The 27,288-nt window shown below is 42.3% G+C and overlaps 1 protein-coding gene across 1 annotated transcript in view; it reads left to right on the top strand.

The window, feature by feature from the left end:
- The window catches only part of ELOVL7 (ELOVL fatty acid elongase 7), a 148,879-nt gene extending 123,779 nt beyond the window's left edge, over positions 1-25,100 (top strand). Inside the window, exons 7-8 of the mRNA XM_085631496.1 lie at positions 4,867-5,003; positions 23,880-25,100. Of these exons, the coding sequence (XP_085487622.1) occupies positions 4,867-5,003; positions 23,880-24,089 (347 nt within the window). The 3' untranslated portion in view covers positions 24,090-25,100. The remainder of the gene's footprint in view (positions 1-4,866; positions 5,004-23,879) is intronic.
- The last annotated feature ends 2,188 nt before the right edge of the window (positions 25,101-27,288 follow it).

Below are 27,288 nucleotides of genomic sequence, written 5' to 3'. Positions count from 1 at the left end.
GAATAGAATGTTGCGGATTTCCTATGGAAAATAGGTCCGAACTATAACTACCTACTAGCGACCGCCAGTAGGATGGAGATACATATACACACAGATAAATGAAATGGCTGTCTGTGACATTGGACACATACGGCGAAAGAACACAGATGGCTACGGTGTACACTTAGTGACTGATAGTGATTATGTGGCAAAGTGCTGTACAAAAGTGACAAATTGACATATGACTTAAATAGGGAGATATTTATCTTGCACGTCCAAGACTCAAAGCATAAATCCCAACAATGGATAGGATTTCCAATTCAAGTGAGAGAAATTGGTTAGACTGATAGAGATAATAACGTCGACGTTTCGACCCTTCATAGATGTGCAGCTTATTAGGCATCAGAGGCAGGTCTTCATCAGGACAAGGGGGAAGTGGTGACGGCTGAAGATTGTGGTTCTTAATGCATGGGGATCCAAATGGAAACCATGTCCGGAGAGGTGTCGGCCGACACCTAAGGCACACAGCCGTGGATTGTAGTCGGATTATAGACTTTGGGCCTATCTTCACCAGCCGATGGAAATAATTCGCATTTTCAGAGCTACCCCAGTCAATGTGCCTAGGTCATTGCCACCACAGGGCACAATCATGAGGTCAGGGGGTTGGAGATGTAAGGTTTTAACCAAAGGCATCAATTGATGCCACTTTAATTCTCTTTGTCCAATCCATTTAATGTCCACATTTTACAAAGCTAGATATTTGTCTATACACCTGTGTTCAGCACACCTTTTGCACCAGAAAACATAGCTGTGTCCCACAATCCACACTCTAAGCATCTTGAAGGGAAGTCTGGATGCACTGAAAAGATGTGTGTAGTCGAAGTAGACAGTTAGCAGAATGAGGTATCAAAAATGGTGGACAAGATGCAGTTTTAAAAAGAGGAGACATGATTGGCTGTTTAAGAACATTATATAGTCAAAAATAGGGTGCATGTTTCGGTCTTTAAAAAGCATGTTTCGTATTGGTTTGTTAAAAATGTTTGAAAGGTACATTCCAACGGATAAGCTCCTATTTTGGAAAGTCAATTACACCTGCTGTTTGTATTTGCAACATTGTGTGCTGAACTTGTGACCTGTCAGTTCAGTTGTGTTCCATGAACGGTTACTATGGAAACGGGCATTAAGGAGAATGGGGGTAGGTTAGTAAGTCAACTGTGACATTAAAATGTGAATTTGTTATAAATATTAAAGTAATATGTTAGTACAGACTTGGTAAATCTTACTGTAATATCTTTAAAAGTAGTGTATTATTAAAAAACAAAGTGGTAAAATCATTTGTAATATATTTTTCAACTCCCGTATGGATTCGCGGTGCCATCGCTTACGGTGCAGGCGTGACTATTTTGCATAGTTTTTAAGAAAGAGTTACAATGACAAGAAAACAGCAAAGAAAAAGAACGAAGAAAAGAGGCATATGTTTAAAAAAAAAAAGGAAAAGAGCAATTAGATAAAGTACAGCATGGATCCTTAAAGGAAAAAGCCTTCTGGTAAGAGAAGTAAAGATTTTTGTTAAACTTGTAAAGAGTTTTTCAAATTCTAAAAATAAAGAAGAGCGGGAGAGAGAACAAGAAAAGTACTCAAAAATTTACTAAAAAAAAAAAAAAAGTAAAATATCTAAAAGGAGATCAGCATTTTAGAGACAAAAAAAAGAGATTCTAAGTGTGATTGAAAAAGCATTTGAATTGAAAAGAAAATTGTATCTTAATTTTAAAAATGTGTTTGAGAGGAAGGAGTTTTTAAGTGCATTGAAAGATTGAGATGAAATACATTCCAGGCCTGTGCAGGTACAAACTGTGGAAGTCAGCAAAGGCAGTAATTCACTCAACTAGCTTTTTGCTTTGGACTCCTGGATTGACCACCCTAGTAATGTTGAATGGCAGGTGTTCGAAATGGACAGACCTCAACCAGTGAGAGGCCTGTAGTCACAGCCACTATTTTAAGCTCAAGCAGGCAAGGATAGAAATGGAGAATTGTGCACCGAGATAGAGGGCCCCCTGATGCAATGAGAAGCATTGTGCAGCTGCACAAAAATACAAACACCATGTATTGCACAAGGTAAATGATGGGCGAGTGCTGCCTTTTTGGACTCGAAAAAATTAATCTCTCAATGAGAAGTCCATATCTTTTGAATCCCCAGCAATAATTGACATTTTTTTTATAGCATTTGTGAGCAGCCGTATAACAATGTAATTCACTTGTAGTGAAAAACAATTAACCACAATACCCAAGACTAATAAAGAACTGAAAGTCCCTTCGTGCTAACAAACAGTGGCCATTCAACAGTAAGTTGTCCCTATAAATCGTTGTGAATATGTAATATCGTCCTCTTCTTGCAGCAAGCACCCAAAGGAAGCTGAAGATTGCAACTTTTAGTATTATTCTCGCTTTTGGTCTGAAACTGAAGTAGAATACAGGTTCTATGAAACATATCCATTATAAATGTAAACCAATCTAGGGAGGGTTAGAATCTATAATAAAAAAAATTAAATACAGTAAATCATTTGCATGAATACATTTAATTTGGGTGGGATAGTCTTCACCTCTGTGTCCTTAATAGAATTGAAAATTCTTGTTCAAAAATACTATAAATGTTTTGATTCTATGTTGGGTCTTTATGCTTCAGATTGTGGTAGCTTCAAGCTGATTTTATAATCCTATAACGAGGATTACTTACTGGTTTATAATAAAGTTCCTTAAACATGGAATTAGGTGACCAGTCTGGCAGATGGATAATATCTTCAAGTCGAACACCACTATTAAGATTTGGAAGCTACAGAACCTCTAAGAGAACATGTTCCAAAAATAGTGTCTGATCCAATGTACTAGACCATATGGTCTAACTAAATAAAATAGTAATTGGCCTGTTTAAAATGATCTGAATTCAGAAGTGTAATCTTCCTAGGCTTTTAAACATTGAACTATGCACTCCTTTTTATTTTTAATCTCCTGGCTCTCTGGGAAAGGCATGAAAGGAAACTTGGATTGTTTTTAGTTCTCCAGAAATGTGAAAAGTTGCTCCTGCTAAAGCTAGAGCTCTGATAGCTGAAACGTTTACAAGAGGCTAAACAAAGTAGAATGGAAAGTCGGATGGGCAACTATTTCTTTGACAAACGTTTGTATTCAGGCGAGCATTGAAGAAGTTTTACAACAATTGAGAGATCCCACAGATTAGAATACTTAGGATGAGGCAGACTAGTGAATCTAATACCTCTTAGCAATTTGGATATCAAAGGATTTTCTCTAATAGGATGATCTGCTATAGGCGAATGACCACCAGAAATTCTTGAACTGTAGGAATTTATTGTTCTATAGGAAAGAATATCAGCTGCTAATGATACTAAGAAATTCACTACAAAAAATTATATTTCCATTTAGCTCCCATTCCATGCACCAGCTAGACTATCTGTTCCAGACTGATGTATACATCTCAGAATTAGGGTCTGACCAGGCATTGTCGCAAGCTTGTTCCAAAAGTACTGGCGTTGGCCAACGCCTTCCGAAAGTCTCCAGGCTACTAGATGAAGAAAATATTTGCAAATCAATGAATGCAGTTGGTCGAGGGTGTAGGAGAGGGAAAGATTTGGAGAATCCACGGTTGTTTCAATCAGAATTGGGTACCAGCGCTGTGGTCTCCAAAGAAATCCCCTGCTTTTTGTCATTATTTGGAGGGCAATTCTCAGTAACCTAGAGGAAGGAGGGGAGGCATAATATGACTTTCTTCAGGAATGGAAGGGATCTCTTGCTGGAGCTAGAGCTAAAAGGTCTGGTCTCCAACTGTAAAAAAAAACTGATGGAAATTGAGATGAGAAGCAAAAAGTTCTAATTTGAATGGACCCCATTTGTTCCTTAGCTGGGTGAATATTCAATTTTCTGTCACTGAGATCTCGAAGATTACTAGAATACCAGTCTGCTATATAGCTCTCTTTGCCTGCGAGGAATTGCGAGAAGAGAAATATTGTGGAAAAGACAATGGTATAATGCTGTTTCAACTAGGAGGTGCACTCATTTCCTCTAAACGGTTGACGTATGGTACTGCCGATCGTGTTCATGCTGAGAAAGATCAAGAAGTGACCAGTTAGTGGAGAAAAAGAACAGATCGCATAAGATCCGACTAAAGGCTCTACACAGTTGATATGAAGCGATAATTCTTCTTGAGACCATCTGCCTCCTGTTGACTCTCCATATAACGCACCCCAGCTGAAAGAACTGACCTCTGATTAAATTACTAGATCTGAGCTAGGACCATGTTTCCATATGATCGAGCCACCTTTGCAATTCTTATTTTATCTCTGAAAGTTGATTTTTTTTTCTGTGTAAAATAACTTTTTACTTAAGGTATTTCTAACCTTTAAAGAGCACACTAGTGTAAAGGACCTGGTAAAATTGTTATGCCTTTCAGAGTGTTCTCAATAAATATTAATTTGGGGGCTTGTTTTAGAAGCAATGGAGGAGTGGAGTCTGCAGGAAATCTAGGTAGCTTAGAAGAATTGAAGATTTAAATAAAGAAGTCAAAGTTCAATTGTTTTGTTTAACTGTTGGGTTTGTAGCCATGTTGTATTTAATCATCAGCTATATTCCCACACAGAAGTGAGGGTGCTGAAAGGCTGTCTTTTCTTATAAAACTAAATGTGAAAATATGTTTACATTAACACCCTAGTGTAAGTTTTAAGCATCCCCCTTCTCGGGCTATATTGCTAAGAATCTGAACGTTTACTTCTAGATTTTGCTGTCATTAGCACGTGTTCACTATGCCCATGCAGAACTCGTCTTCCCATAGTATGTTACCATTGTATAGAAGTAGACATACGTTTTACTTTTGTTTTACAGGTGGTTTGGGTACATTCCATGCCCTGATAAACTGCATTGTGCACGTCATCATGTATGTTTACTATGGAGTGTCTGCCCTTGGACCAGAGTATCAGAAGTATCTTTGGTGGAAGAAATACATGACATCTGTACAACTGGTAAGCTATTTGTTTTTGACGATAGTAAACCAGGTATTTATTATGCAGATATTTTAGAAGTAGTTCATATACATCTTTATTATTCATGAAACAAGGAAAAAGAAAATTGAGATTAGAGGGCAGTCCATTTTTCTTTTTGACCAGTAAATCAAAGGTACCATTATTGTATCATGTTGACTGTAAAAACACACACAAACCTGCTCTCCAATGGTGGTACAAGAGTGTGATTTAACAGTGAACTTTCTTTGCCCTTTTTGCCAACCTCATCCGGAAAATGAGTAGTTGAAAGCTCTGAAAGTTGAACTATGCAAAGGATACTTCTGATGGGAATGCTCTTGTCACTTCATCCCCAGATTTAGGGGGGGTAACACAGGCACGTGGTGCCCATGTCGTGCAGAGGGGCCCCCCATCCCTTGAGGGAGCCCCTAACCTTCAAGGAGACCCCACTCCACCCCAAGCGAATGAATGTCTGAGAGCTACAGGAGACTTTGGAGGTGGGGTTCAGGGATTTGAGGAGGAGGGCTCATGACATTCTGCAGGGAGCCTAACTATTTTGTGTTATGTTGCCCAGATTGTTCATGGCATACCCTTTAATTAATTTTATCGTCCATAAAAACATACCGACTTCTAGTACTTGATGTACATAAAAGCACTAACAAATAAAAAATCATTATAAAACAATACATTAAAAGGTATATTTTTAAGGCAAGCTTATATTTGCATTTCACTTACTAACTTCATGAAAGAATAGAGCTACTTAGACTTCTGTGATTCTAGAGCCAGGACTCCAATGCCCTATGGACCGACTGGGTGCCAGCTTCGTTAATAACAGGTTTAAAATAGATCTTATGCACTTCTAATACTAAAGGACATCAAATCATTAGACTAGAAAAATCATTAACCATGCATTTTACATATTGGCAGCAAAATTGTTTGATACTGGGAATTCACAGTTGGTATCATATCTTTGGATTGAGGACATTTAATCTGCCATTCCAGGGTTTAATTTTGCCTCATAAAAGAAGTCAGATTTTTCTTAGTTGCAATGAATTGCTTGTGCGTTGAGCAATTTGTTCGTAGCCAACTGCCTCCATGCAATCTTTTTTTACAAGCACCTGCAATTATTCATTCAAAAATGAACATGCATGCCATAGTCGTCAATTGTCTTAATTACAATTCTAGTCCAGCCCCCCCCCCCCAACCCCAATTCTCAAATTTGTATCGCTCGGTAACCAATCTTTCGAGCACTGTACTGCCAAACTGTGATTACCATCATTTTTCAAAGAAGCTATTAACTTTAGATATGCAGTCCCATTCTTGCGTTGAGTGGAGTACAGCTCAAGTTCTAGGTGAATAGCTCATATGTCTTCCCGAGTAGGTGGACCTAAGGAGTGGTAAAACGGCAAACTCTCTCCTTAACCAATCCTGGAAGATCATAAGAAAGAACTGGTAAAACATTTGTCTAATATACCTATTTAATAGTGATTCTACCGTTAAGTCACAATATTGTGACAAATTAAATAATCCCACTGAGACACCATTTGTTCCAAAAAGTGCCTATTCCAAATATTATTCAAAGTTCAACTTGTTATAAAAAGCATTAACCAAGTATTTATAATTGTGAACAACCTCTAATTTGATGTTGTTTATAAATAGGGCTCCTGGTTTTATGGTAGCTGTTTTTAACATTTGTCTATTTAGCCATAGTTACTTATCCAGATTTCATTTTACAAGCAAATGGTTGTATATAGCATATTAACACATTTATTTAGCTGATAATGTGTTCTTGTACTTGCTCACGTTTTAGCACTCTAAACAGCCAGATATATTGTAGCATTTCTCTCGTGAGAATATTAGTATTATAGTTCAAACGTACGCATATAAAGTTATTTTAAAAAAAATATAGCACTCCTTTAACCACTCCATACTGTCAATCTCTCCATAGCTGTTGGCCTGGACATTTGTAATGACTGCATGATAAGGCATGGAAACAGTCCAATTTTCTATTTTTACAATTCAATAGACAGAAAATACATTGTTTTTGATCGGTTTGTCAAAATCAATAAAAACAGAAAACTTAGTCTATGATGCAACTATGATAACTGTTTTCAATCCCCAACTTACATCACTCGAGTCTTGTTTACATTAATAGGTTTGCTATAGAATAGGACCCGAGGGAAAGTAGTTGATGTTGAAGTCCAGTTGGCATATAGGCTAATACGACCAAATCAGCGTATAATATTGTATTTACCAGGGTTTCACCAAGGCATGTGGGGTTAGTTTTTGTTGAGTTGAGCAACGTAGGAACACCATGAATAACAGGAGACTGCAGCAATGGGACCAAAGCACAACCTTGTTTTAAATGGTTGTACACTGGAACCATGGCCGTTCACTTCCCTTGACATCCAGCCCTCACTTGGGCCCAAGTCTTCATGTGGAAAAAAAATTCTAGTACTGAACGTGCATTATGGATTCCCAGGTGGCTAGCTTGGGCCACAAGACATCCTCCATAACATGAAAGGTTGAGTTAAAATTAACGAGATATGTATATAATGAACATGCCTCATGTATGTTGTAAGGTTGTGTAGATCGAAAACCCACCTTATCTCAGGAATATATTCTAAGATGCTTGCCAGCCCTTAAAATCTCACAGCAGAATATGCATACTGCTCTGAGACCACCTCTAAAAGAGATGAGCTTTTGTGCCTCCTTTTTTAATAATTGGGGAGACTCGCCATCCTTCCAGAATTTCACAACTAACACATTTGGGTAATATGGGTGTAAACAATTTTTCCCAAGCCTCAGGATCTTTATTTTTTATAAACAATACTACTAAGCTTATGCGGACCAGCTCTCATTTTAAAACAAATTATAGCTTCTTCTATTTGACTACCTGAAGATGGAGCTGTATTACTCAACTGTCATGGTTTTTGTTTAGAGTAGATCTTGTAATAGTTGTTGAGGTGCTGTATAGAGTATGCTAGTACCCTTCCCACTGCTTATTTGAAATATTAGAGTTCTTAAGACCCTCACCCGGACTAGTCTTTTCGAATGCTTTTTGGCAAATTTAGCTGCAGTCTTTAGACTGTACTGCCCTAGCCATGTTTTCAAACTCCTTCACCTAGGCTTCTTTAATTTACCTTTTAGGGAAATCTTATAGGTATATAACCCTGATCAATATTATGGGCACGGCAATTCTGTCTTAGTACCTAGACATTTCTTAGGCCTTGCTGAAGCTTGAGCCATTTACTAATAAATTCCTTATCGTACTAAGTGTTGGGTGTTTCAGATCTCTCTACATCTAGAAGTAAAATGTCAGCATAACTGTTCAATTTGTACTCTAGTGTGGACTGCTTCCAATGGCTCAGCACTGCTAAACTTTGCTTACCACATTTCAAGACAGTTAACTATCCACTCATGCCAAATCGAACACTTTTAAAATGCCAAGGGAAATGTGTATCTGAATAAAGCTGAATAGTGTCCACTTGATCATGTTTGTGTGCTTGAGCAAGGTCACAACTTCCCTCGCAGCTCCTCCAAATGATTGACTAGGATGGAATAATCTAGAGTCTAAAAGGCTGCAGCCAGATCGAATAAAATCACAGTGGTTATCCAATTTCCATTAGCCTCCTGACAGTGAACGTCTACAAAGGGCAAAAGGGTCTATTTGGTTCCTCCACCTGTTCTAAACCTTGAATGGGATCGGGGGAATGAGTAACCTCCAGGACCACCAAGAGGTTGTGCCTCATTGTGCTATTCAGGAACTTGAGTATGGATGCTTTATTGGAAATAGGGTGAGGACTGTTCATTTCCTTCTCCACTGCATGTACATTTGGGGGATGTTTACAGTAAAGTTTGATTATCTTAGGGCAGCAAGAACTGATGCAGATATCAATGATGCTTATAAAGTGTTCGATGACCGAGCCTTATCTCCAGGATATTCTTAATCCCCTTTCCTGGAATAATATCCTTGTAGGAACTGAAAGCCTAGTTAACCAGAACTGTTTCCCAGACTCTGAGGTGGAAAGGGCTAACCTGCTTCTACTGGCTAATTTTTTAGGAGCTTTTCACAGGGGAAGTCACTTCTTACAGTTTCAGCGAGACCTATCAAATCTCAATCTTTTAGTGAGTGTATTCTAATAAAACTATTCTGATGTAGCTAGTCTTCCAAGTTAGACAAGAGACGCAGAAGTCTACGAGACCTTTCCAATGTCGAAGTCCCTCGTCTGAATATGTAAGTGCTGAGTGTGGATGACCTTTCTAACAATGTCCAATGTAGAAAAAGTTGTCACCTGATCAAATACAACCGCTTTCACCAGTTAGATCCGATCAACAAGCCGCTTCCACACAATCCATGTTCAACAATGAAGACTCATCAAAATCGGGATTGGTATTATTGATTAGTGTGCATAAGGGAGCAATAATTTAATCTGTCATCAAGCAGTAACATGCACTCTTGCTTAAAACGTTGGACTTTATATTGGAATTTTAAACCTAAATTTTCAACCCGTTTCTCCAATTGGCATGGAAGCTTTCATGGATGTCATTACCAGAATGAACGCAAAGAGAATTTAGACTGGCACAGGGCAAAGCCTTGCCGGGAAGAAAATGTCCGTCTTCTGTTAACGCTCTCCGTAACCTTATCTCTGGCTTAAGCTGTGTTGCAGCACTGGGCACAAATGATGGTGTACACAGCGGCTTTACTGCAGGGAGAGTTGGAGAGCCGGAGACTCACCCCAGGGGTTGCGGCTCTAGCCATTTTAGAGCTGCACTCACTTGAGACACTGACTGCACCGGAGACCAGCGTGATGAGAATCTGCACGCAGGCCATGATTTGAGAGGCCTACCGCCAGCTTTCACTGCAGCACACACACAGGGGCTGGGATCACGTCCTTTGCTGAGCCCGCTATCCTTCTCTGCCTGCCCCATCAGATGTTTCATGAACTGAGACCTATGCCTTTTTCAAGTTAGGTCTGGTGCCCTATCCAGCCATCTTGGCCCAAGCGGCGATTTTCGATGACCTTTGCTACCATGTTCTGGTAGGCGATATCTCCACGCCCGGTGTTGTGACCTTGGAGGGAGCAGCCCTCCCCCCTGCCCCCCCTTCTATTCTCAAGCCCAGGGCTTGAATTTAAAGTGCGCAGTCAATCGATGGCTCCTTCATCCTCAAAGATGCCATGGTCTATGTAGCAGCCAATTTCTCTCCAGACACAAGGGTCTGCAGGAAAACCAATCATGCCATTCAGGCCCCAACTCTGGCAGCTTGAAATCTGCTACAGTCTCCTTCACCATTCACAGAGAGAAGCAGAAAGGATGTCCGCTATCCTCTTTACTATTTCTTTTAGCCCTTGAGCCGCTTGCTGCCACCATCAGGCAGAATGATCACATATGTGGAATTGACATTTATTGCAATTGGTGCATCTGTCGGCGGATTACGCTTACCAACCACTATGGATCCCCATTGAATGCTATATAGCCCATGCACGGCCTAACCTGGGAATACTGTTTTGGAGAAAGAGGTGGTAGCTGGCGACTGCCTGCTGTCTATCACTGCAATATGACCACCGTGAAGGAACACCCACAAACTGAGTATCGATGGGAGGCACCCACAAACTGAGCATTGATGGAATGACAAACCGGGGAGCACTACTGTAGTCTAATGTGGAAGTTCGGATTGGGAGAAGTCAAATTCAATGGACGATGTGGTAGGATTGTCTGAAACAGTTTGTGTCCTGTTGTATAGATTGCCTGCTGTCCAGATTCCACATTCTGTTCAGAATACAACCTCCCTCGTTCCCAGCACTGGTACTACAGGCAGATATAGCACACAGCAGGCTGAGCTTTGACTAGTTTCATTGCAGGATTCATCGATACTTACTGACTTGGGGTTGATCAAAAGGGACAGTGACAAACCTGCATCAAATCCTCATAGACTATCTACTCTATGCCCGTGCTGTCGTAGACTAGGGACCACCAGCAAGGGTGTCTTGAGATGCAATACACTGACGCAGACTGGAAAGTGCCAATGGAATACCATGACCAGGCCCTGTGGGATGCCTGCTTAAGTTTCCTACATCATAGTGCTCCATAGCTGGTACTGATCCCCGTATAGACTCAAGAAAGCTAGACTCTCCAGGATGACTGCTGTTAGCAGTGCGCTAGTACAGAATGTTACCTTGCAGCCTTGTGGTCCTGCTCATGACTCCGTCCTTACTGGGCCAAGTTTGGCATACACTACATGCCACTAGGAGGCTATACGGACTCTGCTAAGCTGGCAATATGGTCTACTGTCTTTGTAGATGACTTCCACCCCGCTGGCATACCTTGATCATATGCGTGCACTCTATGGACTGCAGAACTCCAAATTGGCTACTTGTGAGAGGTGTATCTACAGGGTACAGGACCAATTCCCCATGTTCCTTAAGATATGGAGGTCCATTCCTGCATGTAGCATAACCTTGATGCACATGCTAGGAGGGCAAATGTTGGTGTTAGCCTGTACAGTGCTGGGCCAAACTGGAACATTCTGCATTAGCTTCCATTTCTTCCTTCCTTTTCCTTTATGTTCTGCTCTCTGTAATTCCATCCAATGGTTTTCTTGCCCAATGTATCTCTGTACTCCCCACGCTGTGAAGACCTCGCCTGCTTTTGCCACCCTGCATTGTAATTTTCTTGGATAAATCCTGAAAAGTGGGCATGTAGTAGGGGCAAGTGGGAGGGACCAATGATATCTCATGGACTTGCTCTTACTTGGTTTTCTTTTAGCATTACAGGGGGTTGGCCTAATGTCTTGTGGTTAATACTGTTCTATCTGTTGAAATGTCAATAAAGAAATTAAATACAAACACATCTTGGACTATAGTCCTATGGTATACCAGCATGTCATTTTCTTTGACTGTTAATTGTTTACGCATGAGAAAATCAGGAACTATTCTTGCATTAAACTATGGTTAAAAAGCGTCTTCAAAGCTTATGTGCCCCGTGCATGGTCCAGGATTTGAATGTGAATTGCTGTGCTTACTGTTAGCATTCACAGTTCTAGATGCACCCATTTGCTCAGTGCTATGTCTGTTTATGGTATTGGAGTTATTGTCCCATACAAAAAAGGTCTGCACTTTCGATTTGTAACTAATGAAGGAAGGCAGATAATTTACTTTAGGAATTTAATGTAAAGCAAGATTTGCTATTCTATTTAAACCTTGTGGATTAAGATAAGAATAACATCGAATAGTCCATCTCAAGAAAAATGAAAACCCAATAGGGGACCTCCAGGTCCTCTGTTTTTCTGTTGAAGGTCTATGGACGTCAGAACTCTTACTACCTAATGAGACAATATGGCTTAAAGCTGTAGTAACAATCTGTAGTAACGCTTCTCACCAATCCTCTGGCTCAATACTATTCTTGCTAAAATCATGGGTTTATTGTAGGTGTTAAATAGTCTTGCCAATCTATTCTCCAGTTATATACATTAATAACATCTTAATCAGTTTTGTTCTTGGATTCTATTGTATAACCATTCTTTCTTGAATATTAAACACCTGAGGCCTTCATGGTGAAATATCAAAAGTACACATGAATATACATGGGATTATCTTGCTATGTGACACGTTAACCAATAAACACACAAGGTGATGGGAGAAATGCCTGCGATATATCTAACCAGTAGCAATTGCTTGGGGTGGCATTCCAACCCATTGTTATGCCCACAATGCCACCTCAGTTTGGATGCAGCCATATGCATGGACCCTGCTCCAACGGGAACAGTCCTGCTCGAACTGCCAGGTCCTTCCTGAACTGGCACACAAGCAACGCAAGACCTGTTTCTCCCTGATTGGAGCGCATCAGTCTAGTATGGCTTAGTTTCCATGGCAATTATGCACAGAGCCCACGTTTGAGCATACCCTTGCCACTTAGGCAAGATGTTTAAGAAGTTGTGTTTTATAAAGTGTAAGAAAGGCACAGTGAACCCAAAACTATTGGGGAACCCTGGGGCACATTTACAAAAGTAGTATGCTCTTTATTATCCACAACAACCCTGCCATTGGCAAAACCTGCCGAAATCCTACATTTGACACATACTCTGCCCCTCCCAACCCCTGTCTCCGTGTTACTTTGTCTCGCCATGTGCTTCTATGAGCCCCCTATGTACTTATTGGATCCTCCCCTGTTGGTTTTCCTCCACCCCTTCCACATTTCCCGTTCTTCTCACTCAGTTTTGCTTCAGTTTTGCTTCTGCACTGCTCTCTTCGGCTTTTGTTACCAATTCATACCAATAAGTAAAACAAATCCTATCGTTTTGTAGATGCGAACATTCGTAGTACATGCGCCTACAAAATGACACTGCCGCCTGTCAAACTTTTTTTTCTTTTATTTATTTTTAAAATTTTATTTTAGCTTTGCAACATGGCCAAACCTTTTTGGCAAAGTAAAAAATCAAGTAGGCCACAAAGGGGCAACCTATTGGCTTTGCCAATGCAATGAAGACAACCTGCACATGATTGCCATTCTTTTTAATTATAGATCCCTGGAAATGATGGCAGGCATGAAAATGTTACCAGCTGAAATAGAAATTTCTTGAGTTTACAAACATTTCAAGTCATGAATGTTGGGCTCTATAGCCATGAGATCTCTTTATAAAATTGTGCTAAGCATTGTATGCCCTTCTGTGGCTGCTTCGCCATTGTGATGTACTGAGTTGCATTTCCAGATTAGAAATATAAGCTTGCCAATAATTTTAACTGAAAGAGCTATGGCTGCAAGATGCTAGCTTATCTTTATGAAGATGCTACCCAGGATTATCTTGATATAGCTGAAAAGTGGACGGTCTCTTCCCAAATAGCATAAAATGATGGAATAGGAATCAATCAATCAGTACATTTATAGAGCGCACTACTCACCCGTGAGGGTTTCAAGGCGCAGAGGGTGGGGGGTGGGGGGGGTGCTGCTATTGCTCGAACAGCCAGGTCTTCAGGTGTCTCCTGAAGGTGAGAAGGAAAAAAAATACAGCTTCGTTTTACCAAGTGGACTTGAGCATTGCTGTTCAGGAGTACATATTGTTAATTGTGAATGCAAAAAACGTATAGGAGTAACTCAATGAAGTGTACAAAACCCCAAAACAAACATCTAACATGACAAATGTATTATTTGCTCAAGACTATAAATACTATTGATTTAAAATGTAAACACAAGGAAGGTTAAAACATTCCTTCTGCATAGTCCTGAACATACCTTGGATTTAGTCATAATGAAGACCTGGCAGTAGGTTCCACATATTGTATACTTGACTCTAGAAAACGGATTCCCAAATGAGATGGGAAAGCAGAAATAACACGTGATAGTTCACCCAAGTGGACCAAGATTGCTAGTGCACATAGAAACAATTAAACACAAGTATCAATATGAAAATTGTATATGTGGTATTGTAACAAACTCCTGAGGCGGAAAGCCGGGAGCGCTGCTTATTTTAATTGCTTTTTAAAATTGTATTGTACTGCTGTGTTTGCTCACTCACCGGCATCTTGCCACGATCTTTGCCTGCCTTCAGAGGTCCTAGACAGCCGATTTGGGCGCTGCCTTGGGGAATCCTCCCTCGCTGCCGCCATCTACCGCGAGCGAGTAAGCTCCGCCCACTTTACCGGCCACGCCCCCTTCCATTCCCTCTCTCCCTTTGATTCCCTCATAAAGGATGTGTATGGGCCGGGGGCGCGACGATTGCGCGCCAAAGGCGCGCCAAAGGCGCGCCAAAGGCGCGCCTAAGGCAAGCCCGTCTGCGCCCGTCCGCGACTGTCCGGGGCTAGGGGCACGTCACTCTGCCTCATTTACCATCTATGCCCCCGACCACCTACGCAGCCTCCAGGGATCATGGTCCCTACCATCCTCCACCTGCTCTCGCATTTCGTCCCTCGGTCTGTCTCCCGTTGCTCCTCTTGACATCCCCCCTCCTCTAGTCGTTCCTCCCCACTCTCCTAGTGACAATGCTCTCCCGGCAACCTCCAAAACCCTTGCGGCATTTTACCTTAACACACGGTCTGCTGTAGCCCATGCACACGAACTCTCGGTACTGCTAGACCTTCATGCCCCAGATCTTCTTTTTCTAACGGAAACTTGGTTCTGCGATGACTCCCTCCCTACCCTACTGGCCACTTTACCAGCTCCATACTACGCCCTCCGAGCAGATCGCCTTACTGGCAGAGCCGGGGGTGGCGTGGCGGTCATCGCACGTACCGACCTTCCTTTACAAACCCTGTCCCTGCCAGACATCGCGAATACCGAGTATCTGGCTATCCGCACTACATCCATTACACCCCCTCTTACCTGCTTTCTTACCTACCGTCCTCCTCGATCCCCTTTATTGTTCCTCCCTGACTTTCTGGAAGTCCTAGCCACAATCACCGTTAACAACTCCTCTATTCTACTTCTTGGTGACTTCAACTTCTGGCCCTCTGATCCAGCGGAATGCTCATCTTCAAAAGAATTTTCAGAAACTCTCCAATCCCTTAACTTTCCATCTCATATTCACTTCCCTACCCATATCAAAGGTCACACATTAGACCAGATCTGGTCCCTGAACTGTCCAGTGGAGTACCTCTCTATCTCGCCTTGCACATGGTCTGACCACTACCTGATCTCATTTGCCCTCCCCATTCACCCTCCGACCAACCCCCCTCGCCCCAAAAACATCTGGGTTCGTGCTTGGGGACGAGTTGATCCGGAAAACTTATCGTCCCTACTTACCACTTCCCTCCCTTCCCTGCAAGGCCTACCCACCCTCTCCCAGGTCAAGGCCATCGAACAGTGGCTCTCCTCAGGCTGCGATTCTGTTGCCCCTCTAAAACAAATTACCTCCAAGCGAGAGAAGGATGCCAACCGGTGGTTCAACGAAGAGCTCAAGGCCACCAAACTCAGTACGTCGCGCGGAGCGGGCTTGGAGGAGAAATTACTGCCCCGCTCTACGATTAGAGTTCATTAACATCTTGACCCAATACAAAAAAGACATCTTGGGGGCTAAAACCACCTACTTCTCCTCCAAAATCCTCGCAGCAGAAAACCAGTCGAAGGAAATCTTTTCAATCGTGCACAACTTGGCGTTTTCGGACAGAACAACTCTAAAGCCCGTCCCTTCCAAAGAACTCTGTCACTCTCTTAATAACTATTTCATTCAGAAAATAGCCACTATTAAAGCCAACATCCCTCCCCCTTCCCCCACTTTTGTTGACCCCCAGTGTCCCTTTCCTAAGGGAGAACTCACCACCCTCCCCCCTCTAACTAAGGAAACCCTGACATCCATAATACCCCTTGTCAAATCCGGCTCCCCACTAGACCCCTGTCCTGCCCATATTCTCCGCCACATCTTTATCACTTGCCCAGACCCCCCCCTTCACCTCCTCAATAGCTCCCTTTCTCAGGGCGTAGTACCGAACCCATTAAAATCTGCGGTTATTGTACCCATCCTGAATAAGCCGGGCGCGGACCCCTCAATCCCTGCCAATTTCCGCCCCATTTCCCTCCTGCCATTCCTGGCAAAGGTGCTCGAGCGCCATGTCACCTGCGCTCTGAGCTCTTTTGTGGAGAAGCATGGAGCTCTTGCCTCCCGCCAGGCCGGGTTCCGCCCCGCACACTCTACGGAGTCCGTAGTCCTCTCGGTCCTGGACAACCTCAGGGAGGGTATGGATACTAACCAGCCCCAGGCCCTGGTGCTCCTAGATCTCTCAGCCGCTTTTGACATGGTGGATCATACCATCTTGCTTTCCCGTGTCAAGGCGGCGGGGATCGGGGGCACCGCTCTGGTCTGGCTATCCTCCTTCCTGAGCGACCGCACCCAGGCTGTCCGCCTGGGCGACTTTACTGCGGACGTTTGGAAAGTTCAGTGCGGGGTCCCCCAAGGCTCCTCCCTTTCCCCTCTTCTGTTTAATCTTTATATTGCCCCTCTTATCTTTTCTCTGCAACAAATGGAGGTCGCCGTATTCAATTATGCGGATGACCTCCAGCTTGTTTTTAATCTGTCTTCTTCCCTCTCTTCTGTTATAAATTTCCAATCTATTATGCTCCATATCCGGGACTGGATGAACCACAACCACTTGAAGCTCAACCCAGACAAGACTGAGCTGGTGTTGACGGGTGGTTCATCCAGCCCCTGGTCCTCTTTATTCTGGCCCCCCCTCTCTTGGCCCTTCACCTATCCCTTCTACCTCAGTCAAAACACTAGCCATAAAACTCAACTCTCAACTCACTCTTCACTCTCAGGTTTGTTCTGTGGTTTCTTCTTCTTTCCTATCACTGCGCACTATACGCAGAGTGTCCCGTTTTTTTTCCTTCACTGCCCTCAAACTGATCATCTTGGCCATGGTAGTTTCCCGCCTGGATTACGGCAACGCCCTATATGCAGGTATTCCTGCATATAGCCTACGGCGTTTGCAACAGATTCAAAACCAGGCGGCCCGCCTGGTCTTTAAACTCCCGAAATTTCACCACACTACCCCCCTTTTGAAATCTTTGCATTGGCTTCCTGTTCGTGCTCGGGTCCAGTTTAAGCTCGCCTCCATCACCTTTCAGGCTCGACTGGGCTCGGCACCGGATTTCATCTCTTCTGAGATTACCCCATACGTTCCCACCAGGGAACTACGCTCTTCCACCCAGTCCCTTCTCACTATCCCATGGTACCGGAGAAAGAAATGGGGAGGTTCGAAATTTGCGACCCTTGCCCCGCTCCTCTGGAATTCTCTTCCTCTTGAACTTCGAACCCTCACCCTGTACCCGCAATTTCGGAAACACCTCAAGGCTCATCTGTTCATGAAGTCCTTTAACCTTCCTGTAGTTTGTTTTCGTTTTTCTGCTCCGGTCCTTTGTTAGTTGTAGCGCCAAGAAACCGCTGGTGTATGTGCGCTTTATAAATAATTTAAATTCAAATTTATTTGTGGTATAACATAAATACAAGTGATGGTGTCCATATCCAACTCACGCCATGTACTAGAGCCTTCTTTCAGTAGAGGGCCATTCCATCCATAAGAACAGCCACCAATTATGAAATTTAGCTCGTGGCTTAAGGCAAATGGTATAGAGCGCATGTTGTTAGACTGATTTAGTTTGAAAGGGTATCCAAACAGTTATGCTTGCACATTTTTGTGCATTTGAGAATTAATGTGTACATCAAGTTCATAAGCTTCCTCAGATATATATTCAGTGTAGCTGCAAGTAAATGATTGTATACGTGGTTATGGGATGGACTAAACCTCTGAAGCCGGAGATGCTACAGCGGGGAGGAAAGATGATCAGCCTATTGTATCTTACGGATATTTGTATAGTGTATGCCTGTCACAGGCATGGCCTCTTCATGCTCGTGGACAACATTGTTGAGAGGTGCTTTGCTACACTGATTTGGACTGCCTAGAATATGCATACCTACACAACCTCTGTTTTTTTTGTTTTTTTTTAGTGCATTTCTGCATGTCTCCTAGAGACTCATCAGCAAAATGTAATGTAGCTGGTAGGGCTGGGTTAAGAATGGATGAACATTTTAAAATAATCAAACAATCTTTCTCGCTAAGATTCCTCTCATTCCGATAATGTCGCACTTAATTGTGATGCAAAATTAGTTGTTTTCAATTTGAATTCACTTTATCATAATTTATGTATTTTCATTAACATTTTAGGCTTTTTGCTTTGATCTAATTCATTTAGTTCCGTTTTTAGTTTTTGGTAAACCACAAAGTAAATTCCCCCAAAAATATACACACAAAGGAAAAATAAGGGATATTATATCTACGGTTTTATGCGTGTTTTTTCTAATGGCGATCGTGTCTCTTTACTTGCACATCAATCCCAAATATTAAAGCATGGTCTTCTGTTTCTTCTACTATTTCTCTCTGAAAAATAAGATTACTTCCATACTTTAATTATTTTTACACACAAATAAAATAATCCCATTTTCCAGCGCTTTCAGGTAGAGTTTTCAATCAAATAAATTTCACTTCTCATTCATCTTAATTTTACATTTGCTCCCTCGGATCAAATTATGGACTTCGATCTTTGAAATCTAAATCGATTGATGTGATTTGACTGTTCCCTTGCACTTTGTCCTTCTTTCCTTCCTTCCCACAGTCAAAATGGCTATTTACCAAAATGGTTACGTGTAACCTTTTATTGTTTGTGATCCTGGGTTTGTAGCATTCCTATACACTGTAATCAATGTGCCTGTCATTATCCTCTGTAATGGTGCATCTTTACTTGTGTATTCTATTGCTATATTTTGCCCATGCCAAGTAATCTCATGTTGTATGACCCTGTCAACTCTCTGCCCACATTTAGGACCGTTGACCCTCTGGAATCCTTAAAAATTCTAAAGGGTCTAAAGTCTGGCTCGCCCTCAGAACCCTGTCCTGCTAGGCTATTGGCAGCAACGGCAGTGACCATGAACACAGAACACCATCAATAATATGTCCCTTCAGAAAGCTTTTGTGCCACAGGCTTGGAAGTTGGCTAAAATCTTGCCACGTCTAAAGCAGTCATTGGACCTCCTTAGCCCAGGGAACTACCAGCCTATCTCCCTCCTTCATGCTCCGGCTAAGGTGTGTGAGAAGGTGGTTAATAAACAGCTTACGGAATTTGTGGAAAGGGAGGCGCTCCTGCATCCAGCCCAATCAAGGTTTCGGAATCGCAAAGTACAGAATCCGTTCTGGTTGAGGTGTCGAAGGCCATTCGTTAGTGTTTGGACACCGGTGGGAGAGCTGCATTAATATTGCTGGATCTCTTGGCGGCATTCGACACGGTCCCGCACTCACTTCTCCTGGCATGAAAGGCCAGGGTCGGTGTGCCGGGTGTCGTTTGGGGCTGGCTTAAGTCTTTAGAGGGTCGAGTTGGCTCCCACCATCCTCCTCCCCTCAGCCAGTAACTACTGGAGTCCCCCAGGGGTCCTCCCTTGGCCCTCTTCTTTTTAATATCTATGTGACTCCGCTGATACATCTGGCGGAGGAGTTGGGGGCTAAGGTGATAGCTTATGTGGACGACACCCAGCTTCCTTTTACCTGGGACAAAGATGCAGATTCGGTGCTATTGGTTCAACGCTGTCTATTCTCTATTTTTAAATGGTTGGTAGATGCACAGCTCAAGTGCAATGAAAAGAAGTCTGAGATTTTGCTGTTTGGGAAATTCCCTCCAAATTTTCGAGAGCACCTTTGGCCTCCTGAGTTTCCATTGCCTACCTCCACAATGAAGCCCACAAAAAATCTGGGAGTATGGTTTGAGTCTCTTTTTCAAAACACATTACGAAGCTGGCCGGCTGCTGTTTTGGCCTTCTCAAAACTCTGGTTCTTTCCCATTTTACCTCAGGCAGCAAGAAAAACGGTTACTTGTGCACAGATCCTGTTGCGGCTGGACTATGCCAATGCCCTTTTTGTTGGTATTCCAGGCTACCTGTTGAAGAAGCTGCAGGTAGTTCAGAATGCGGCAGCCAGACTCCTACTGGGCACCTTGGCTGGGAACAGCGTTCGACTTCAGTTGCGATTCCTCCACTGGCTCCCGATGGCGGAGAGAGTGAAATTTAAATCATTGGTTTTGGCCCATCGTGCCCTTCATGGCTGTGGCCCTCTCTACTTGCAGAGACTCTTCTCGTTCTATGTTCCTGCGAGATCCCTTTGGTCCTCGTCCCCATGATTTGCTCATATTCCCAGCTTCAGAGGCTTGGGGGCAGATCCTTTGTAGTGAAGGCTGCTGCTGCCTGGAATGCTCTCCCTCTTCCCCAGCGTATTATTCAGGATCCAGTGACTTTTAAGAGGAAACTAAAAATGCATTGCTTTGCCTGATTCATGTTTCATACCCCGCTAGGCTCTGTGCCGGGATACTCATGAGAGGCTGTGCCTGTTACAAATTTATGTAACATAACATTGACTCCTTGAACATTATTTTTTCAGAGCACTTAAATTGTTTAAAAATGTTTGTCCAAGTTATCCGGTCACTTAATTTTCTCGATAGACACAAACGTAATTGGGATGAATTAAAAGTAGATTTGTTGCAAATAGCCTAGATTGAATCTAAACGGACTAAGTTCCTCTTGAGGCAACAAGAATATAATATTATACATTTGAGACTAGAAGAAGCCGATGGTCTGTATCAGGAGGAATGAGGTCTCATTTCTAGGAATGATTTGCTGATTAAGGTGAATAACCGTTAGTATGGTTGGATGCACAATGACCTAATTACTTCATACAGTATATAAGGTAAATGGTGCACATCAGCAAAGCTTGATTTATTAAAGGTTTGTGTATAGCTAGAGACTTTTTAGCTCTTTATTTTTACAATTCTAGAGGATTTAGGGTAGAAACTGTTCAACTTATCACTGGAATAAAGAGATTTCCACTGCCACACTTTTATTGTTCCCTTGTTTTCATATCAACTGCCTATCTTGCTTCTGCTGATGTCACCTTGCAAGTGACCAGTATGAAATGGAAACATTTTTGTATAAATACCAGTTTATCCATTTACATTTTCTGATAACCCAGGAGTGCCCTTATTTTTTCTTTGTTTCCTCCTATATCAATAATGGTCCTTCCGTGTAACTTCAGTTTTTTGTTTTCATCCATACATTTAGTTGCTTATCTCTTGGTCTATCTTAAGCCTATAATTTATATGGGTATTGGTGTCAATACGTCAGTCATGCTTTATGAACTATTTAAGAGTTGGTATTAAGAATGGACGAATGACCGATAGCTGTAGGTTTATATCTCTCAAATTATTAACTTAAGGCAAAAAATCAAATGGTGGTTGCAACCATGAATTCATTTAAGTTGAATACTGTTTTTTAGATCTGCCTTGACTATATAGCTGTCACCTGATCTTATGTGATCAACCGAAAGACATTTCAGAAATACTGCCTAGAGGGGCTTAACCATCACCCACACGTTGGCTACCTTGACTACAGTATTTAATTGGGCAGGTTTTGCATGCTTCCACAGAAATAAAGTGCTTGTATTGCACCTTTCTTCTGGGAAACCTTATGCTCAGTACAGCATGACTTGGTTATGGTGGCAAGTCCATGATCAAGGCTATAGGCATAACATGTTTATTATGTAAAGTTACAATGAGGGCAGTTACCTGATGTATACATTATGAAAAGCATATGTTAAAGGCAATATCCATTTAGGTGTGGATTGTTATTACTCCTTATGGCAGGGATGTATAATATGTGGAATCTCACAGATTAATGTGGTAGGGAAGGAGTTTAGGAGTTAGTTACCCCCCTCTAAAAAAGTTTTTTTTTTTTTAAAACAATGAGACTTGCGCTTTGATAATACCCAGTAGGGCATCTTTGCAGAGACAGCATTTTGCTTTGCCAGCTGTCATTTATTGTACATTTGTCACTTTATGCCCATGCATCGTGGTTGCTTTGTGGGAATGGTTACTCAATACAGTAGGCCAGAGTTGGTTATAGCGACAAGCCAGTAATTAATGCTATTAACTTGATTGGTTCACTGGAAAAATGGATGTGATTGGTTTATTATGATAAGTTATGACCATTGTAGTAGCCCTTGCTTATTTATTGTGTAAAGCATATGTTAAAACCATTAGGCCTTTAATGGCAGTTGATCATCACACTGTGCTACAGGCTCTATATGGTTTTCTTTCATGAATTTCCAGATAAACATAGTATGCAAGGGTTTTGGTGATTGCCCCCCAACGCCTCCTCCCACTTTGCCAACTCTGGTGGAGGAGGGTAGAAGATTTTCACTGTGATAATCTTTTTGGGGTTGTCACTGAACATCTCATGAGTGATGTAATATGTGAGATCATAAGCAATGCATGGGATGGGCGCAAGCTATACTTAGCTCAGTAAACTATAACTGGTGAATTGAAGTGTTTTTCTTAGTTTTAAAATGGCATCTTCAATGGACATTTCCTCCTGCCTCTAAGGTCACTTTAAACTTTAAAAAAAAAAAAAAATGTTTTAAGTGAATATATGTATGTGCTCTGTCGCCTTTCTTCTGCCACTGGTCTACAAGAATGTCATGTACACTGTTACCATCCATTACAACAGGGAGGGAAAAGGATCAGCCCACTTCTGGCATTGACTCTTAAATGCAGTAACTCACAGCACTAGTCTGATCAAATGCGTATGTTCACTTGAAAATGCAAATGCTTTGGTGCCAGTGCTTTTGGGTCACTCCCTTTTCCTTTATCTCCTTTTAAAGATCACCTTTCATGTCCTGCCTCTTTTCACCTGCAGTACGAAGTATCCCATGTGGTCACTGCCTCTTGACCAACTGACCATCATGAAATAGTACTGACCATAGTATATGAATAATTTGCCATTCCAAGACATTGGATCAAAACAAGGCTGCAGTATTCGAACTTAAACCACAATACACTTTTTACAATACCATTGCAAAACAGACACCCGCTGCTGTCTTTATTTCTTACAAGCATATGCCCGCCATGTTTACATGGCAGTATGCTTTGTATACTTGTATTTTTTTTGTATTCATTTTTATCTTGCATATGCTAAGTTTGTGTGGGCTTTTATTGTGGTTATGTAAGATGGTAAATGTGAGAATGAGTTGGTGGGTGGATGAGTGGAAGCATACATGCAAGAATGGGTGGTAGAGTGCATGTATGATGAATTCTGAGTGCTTAAACCACTGAATTGCTAAAGAGGCGCTTTGATTTATAACCCAGACCTATTACTCCAATGCTTATTCTGCGGATATGAACAACTTAAAAGAAAGAGCTAATCTTTTGAGTCTTTGGAATCCCTGTAATGCTTGAGTACACGTACACAACAGACTATGGTATAAAGAAGTGGATGTCAGTTAAATGGCCTCATATTTATTCTACAATAAAATTGTAATTTATTTAAATGCATAACATGACATGTTTTATTTTGTTTAGGTGCAGTTTATAATGGTTACAACTCACATTGCACAGTTCTTCTTCATGGAGGATTGCCAGTACCAGTTTCCAGTCTTCCTATATGTTATTTGGACGTACGCCATTGTCTTCTTGATCCTGTTTCTTAACTTTTGGTATCACGCTTACACCAAAGGCCAGAGATTGCCAAAGAATATAAAGAATGGGTTGTGCAAGGAAAAGGATCATTGATGTCCATCTTAAGATGTATTGCTTTGTCACATGGACTAGTGCCTTGTACTAGACAATCTTACTGTAAATTTTGTACTTTCCAAACAAATCCAATATTGTTACAATGCTATTTACATTTTCTGTAATTCAGGCAGTGCACTGGTTATGCAAGACCTATTTTGCATGAGTACACGATCCGACTTTGAAGCTCATCTGGGAACTACTCCTAGTCCTGTTACCTGGCCCTTTTGTGAGATGATACAGAACTGCATGTACTTTTTGTAATTATTCTTGAAGAATGTAATTTTAACCCAGTATTGAATACTGTATTGACAGCAAATGATTAAGTGGTCCATACATATGCTGTTACGTCTTTCTGATGGTTTTCTGTATGCTGTAATTCACATTAATTTCATTTATATATTTTCGAAGTTCAATTACAGTATCTTTTAACTGGATTTGCAGTTGACAGGGGTATGTCTTTCAACATGACGCTCACATAACCTTGCCTAAGTAAGCTGATATCACCATTATATGGGGAAATGTAGATTGGGCAGAAGTACTTGGAAGTTATGATGCTCAAAAGTAAAACCTAGATAACACAATGACACCAAGTCAAAGCTTAAATATCTTATTGTGGCAAGTTAAGTGTCATAAAATCGGCCATACAAAGTCCATGGTTTAGTCTATATCCAGTACATATTGATAAGTTTGTAGCTTATCTATAAGCTTTCAACAAGCCTAACCAAAATGAACCCACCCTCCGGATTTATTATTAAAGGTGACCTTTACATCAAAGTTCAATCCAAATCTCTGAGAATGGTGTGCTCTATTTTATTGGTTAACACTGATATATGGAGTTTGTGGTCCAGGCGAGGTACAGCTTTATGAACAAGGGTGTGACTATCTTTGTTAAAGATATGATAACTTTGTGATAAAACCAAATTGTTCACTGTATTATAGTAAGTACACGACGGCATGTAATGTCAAATTTGTACACATTCTATAATAAAGTTCATTAACTTATATAAACTGTTTGTCCTACTGTGCATTTGAATTTTATTGAATATGATTTCAGAAATAAGGGCTTAATACTGCAAGATGTCTGAGACGGAAAAGTTCTGTGCATGGTGATGGACGCGTACCCCTGCCTTTAGTGCCCCAACTGTAATGTCTGAATCCCTGATGCTGAATTTTCTTTCCTTTTTTCTCATCAGGGGTGTACATGGATGATGCGTGTGTACCATGGTATAGGGCTGTCATGAATTGCAGTCTTTTTGAACCAAGAGGGGTACCAAAAGCACTACCCTCATAGTGGTGAAAGGCTACTGCCTTCACCAGGAGTTAAAAGGAACAAATGATGGAAGGAATGCTGAACAATGCAAACATTCACCACACAGTCACAAAGATCTGGGTTTAATCCATCTTCCTTTTGCTCACCACGCCACCCCAGTTTGGACCCAGCCATATGCAAATCAGTCTTGACCCTGTGCCTCATGGGAACAGTCCAGCCCGAACTGCCAAGCCACGTCCTCCCTGGACCGGAAACAAGCAACCTGGGACCGGTTTCGGGGCATCACCCCTTATCAGCCAGGCTAGCTTGAAATCAGGGGCGCAGTGAGCATGGGACCAATGTCTGGGCCTACCCTTCCCATTTAGGGCGACAAAAGGAACAATTGATGGACGGAATGCTGAACAATGCAAACATCCACCTCCAGTCAAACATCTGGGTTTGCTCTCCATGCCAATGGAGTTAAGCTATCCTGGCTGATGAGGGGTGAAACCCCGAAACCGGTCCTAGGATGCATGTTTACAGTCCAGGGAGGACCTTTCCTGGCAGTTCGGGCTGGACTGTTCCCATTGGGTGCAGGGTCAAGACTGATTTGCATATAGCTGGGTCCAAACTGGAATGGCATGGTGAGAAAAGAAAAGATGGATGTAGGCCCAGATCTCTGTACTGGGGTGAATGTATGACATTGTTCTGCATTCTGTCCATCAATTGTTCTTTTTGTATTCACCAGTAATTAAGCAGCATGAGCACGGAGATGGCAGCATACAATGTAGCAATCAGGCCTTTTACCTGTGTCATTGGAGTGAGGCCTACAAGCGAACTCATTTAAAGTTCTGCTGCTGTATGCTTAACTTACCCTTGGTCTACCTTGGTTTAGTGTACAGTACTGCACAGCGAGTGTGATACATGTGCTGGTTGAATGTGTCGGTGAATGGCAGGGATGTTGCACTGTATGTTTTATGCATGTGCTGGGTGTGTGCACCTGGGAAGGATGCAATACATGAAGGATGTAGTACAGTGCATGTGTATTATATGTATGTGCTGGTTGCATTATGTGTCTGTGAATGGTACAACCCATGGAAGATGCTGGGTTCCATTTTGGGAGACCCAGAGCCAACTGAGGAGCATGAGAAGGTAGAGGAACCTCCCCCCCCCCCCCCTCCCCCCAACAGATTTGTGGAGAGCTGCGTTCCTGTGAGCTGAGTGGGATTCACTTGAGATGGGGAGAGCCAGGAACTTCAGTACACTTCAAAGGGTGTTTTTTGATTTGGAGAGAGCTCATTGGGAAGGGGCCTGGACACATCTCAGGAAGGAGATGGGGCTGATAAGAGCATCCTAAAGAGCAGGACTGAGGCCCTGGTGTAATTATTTTGATACTCTTCACAGTGGCCGACGTCCACGGTTAAACCTGTAGTCCCTCCCATGGCACTATTGGATTCGGAGTCCTCCTGTGTGGCACGGTTTTCTGGAGGTAGAGAAGAGAGCACTCAAAGGAAGCAAACTCCCAACGCAAACTTTTAAAACTGTAAACTGTCAAACAGCCAGTCGGGCTGTCCAAGGAGGAAAAGCTCTACAAGACTTCTGCCTGTGACTAGGACTCTGGGCCCAGGCCTGCCAGTCCCTTAGATTCCCTTTGTGGTCCCCTCACCCAGCTCAGACTATCTACCTCTGGAGAACCAATGCCTGCCTGCTTCCCAAGACCAGTGTGCACTGTGAGGAAGAGGACAGTGCTGCAGGGAGTGAGGTCCAGTGGGGGGGAATCCTGTCCATGGAATCCCTGTAGCAAAGTGTGGGGAGACTGCTGCTGCACAGATCAGGTTGGAGCCAGTGTGAAGAGCCAGGTCTGCATCCCGAATGCCAGGTGGGGCCACAGTGAACATTGCTGCTGTTGTGAGGACCAGTACCAGGATCGTTGCAAACCCCACCGTC

This window comes from Triturus cristatus, chromosome 2_1, assembly GCF_964204655.1.
Source record: "Triturus cristatus chromosome 2_1, aTriCri1.1, whole genome shotgun sequence".
Classification (NCBI taxonomy): Eukaryota; Metazoa; Chordata; class Amphibia; order Caudata; family Salamandridae; genus Triturus; species Triturus cristatus.
This window is presented reverse-complemented; position numbering and strand designations above follow the sequence as displayed.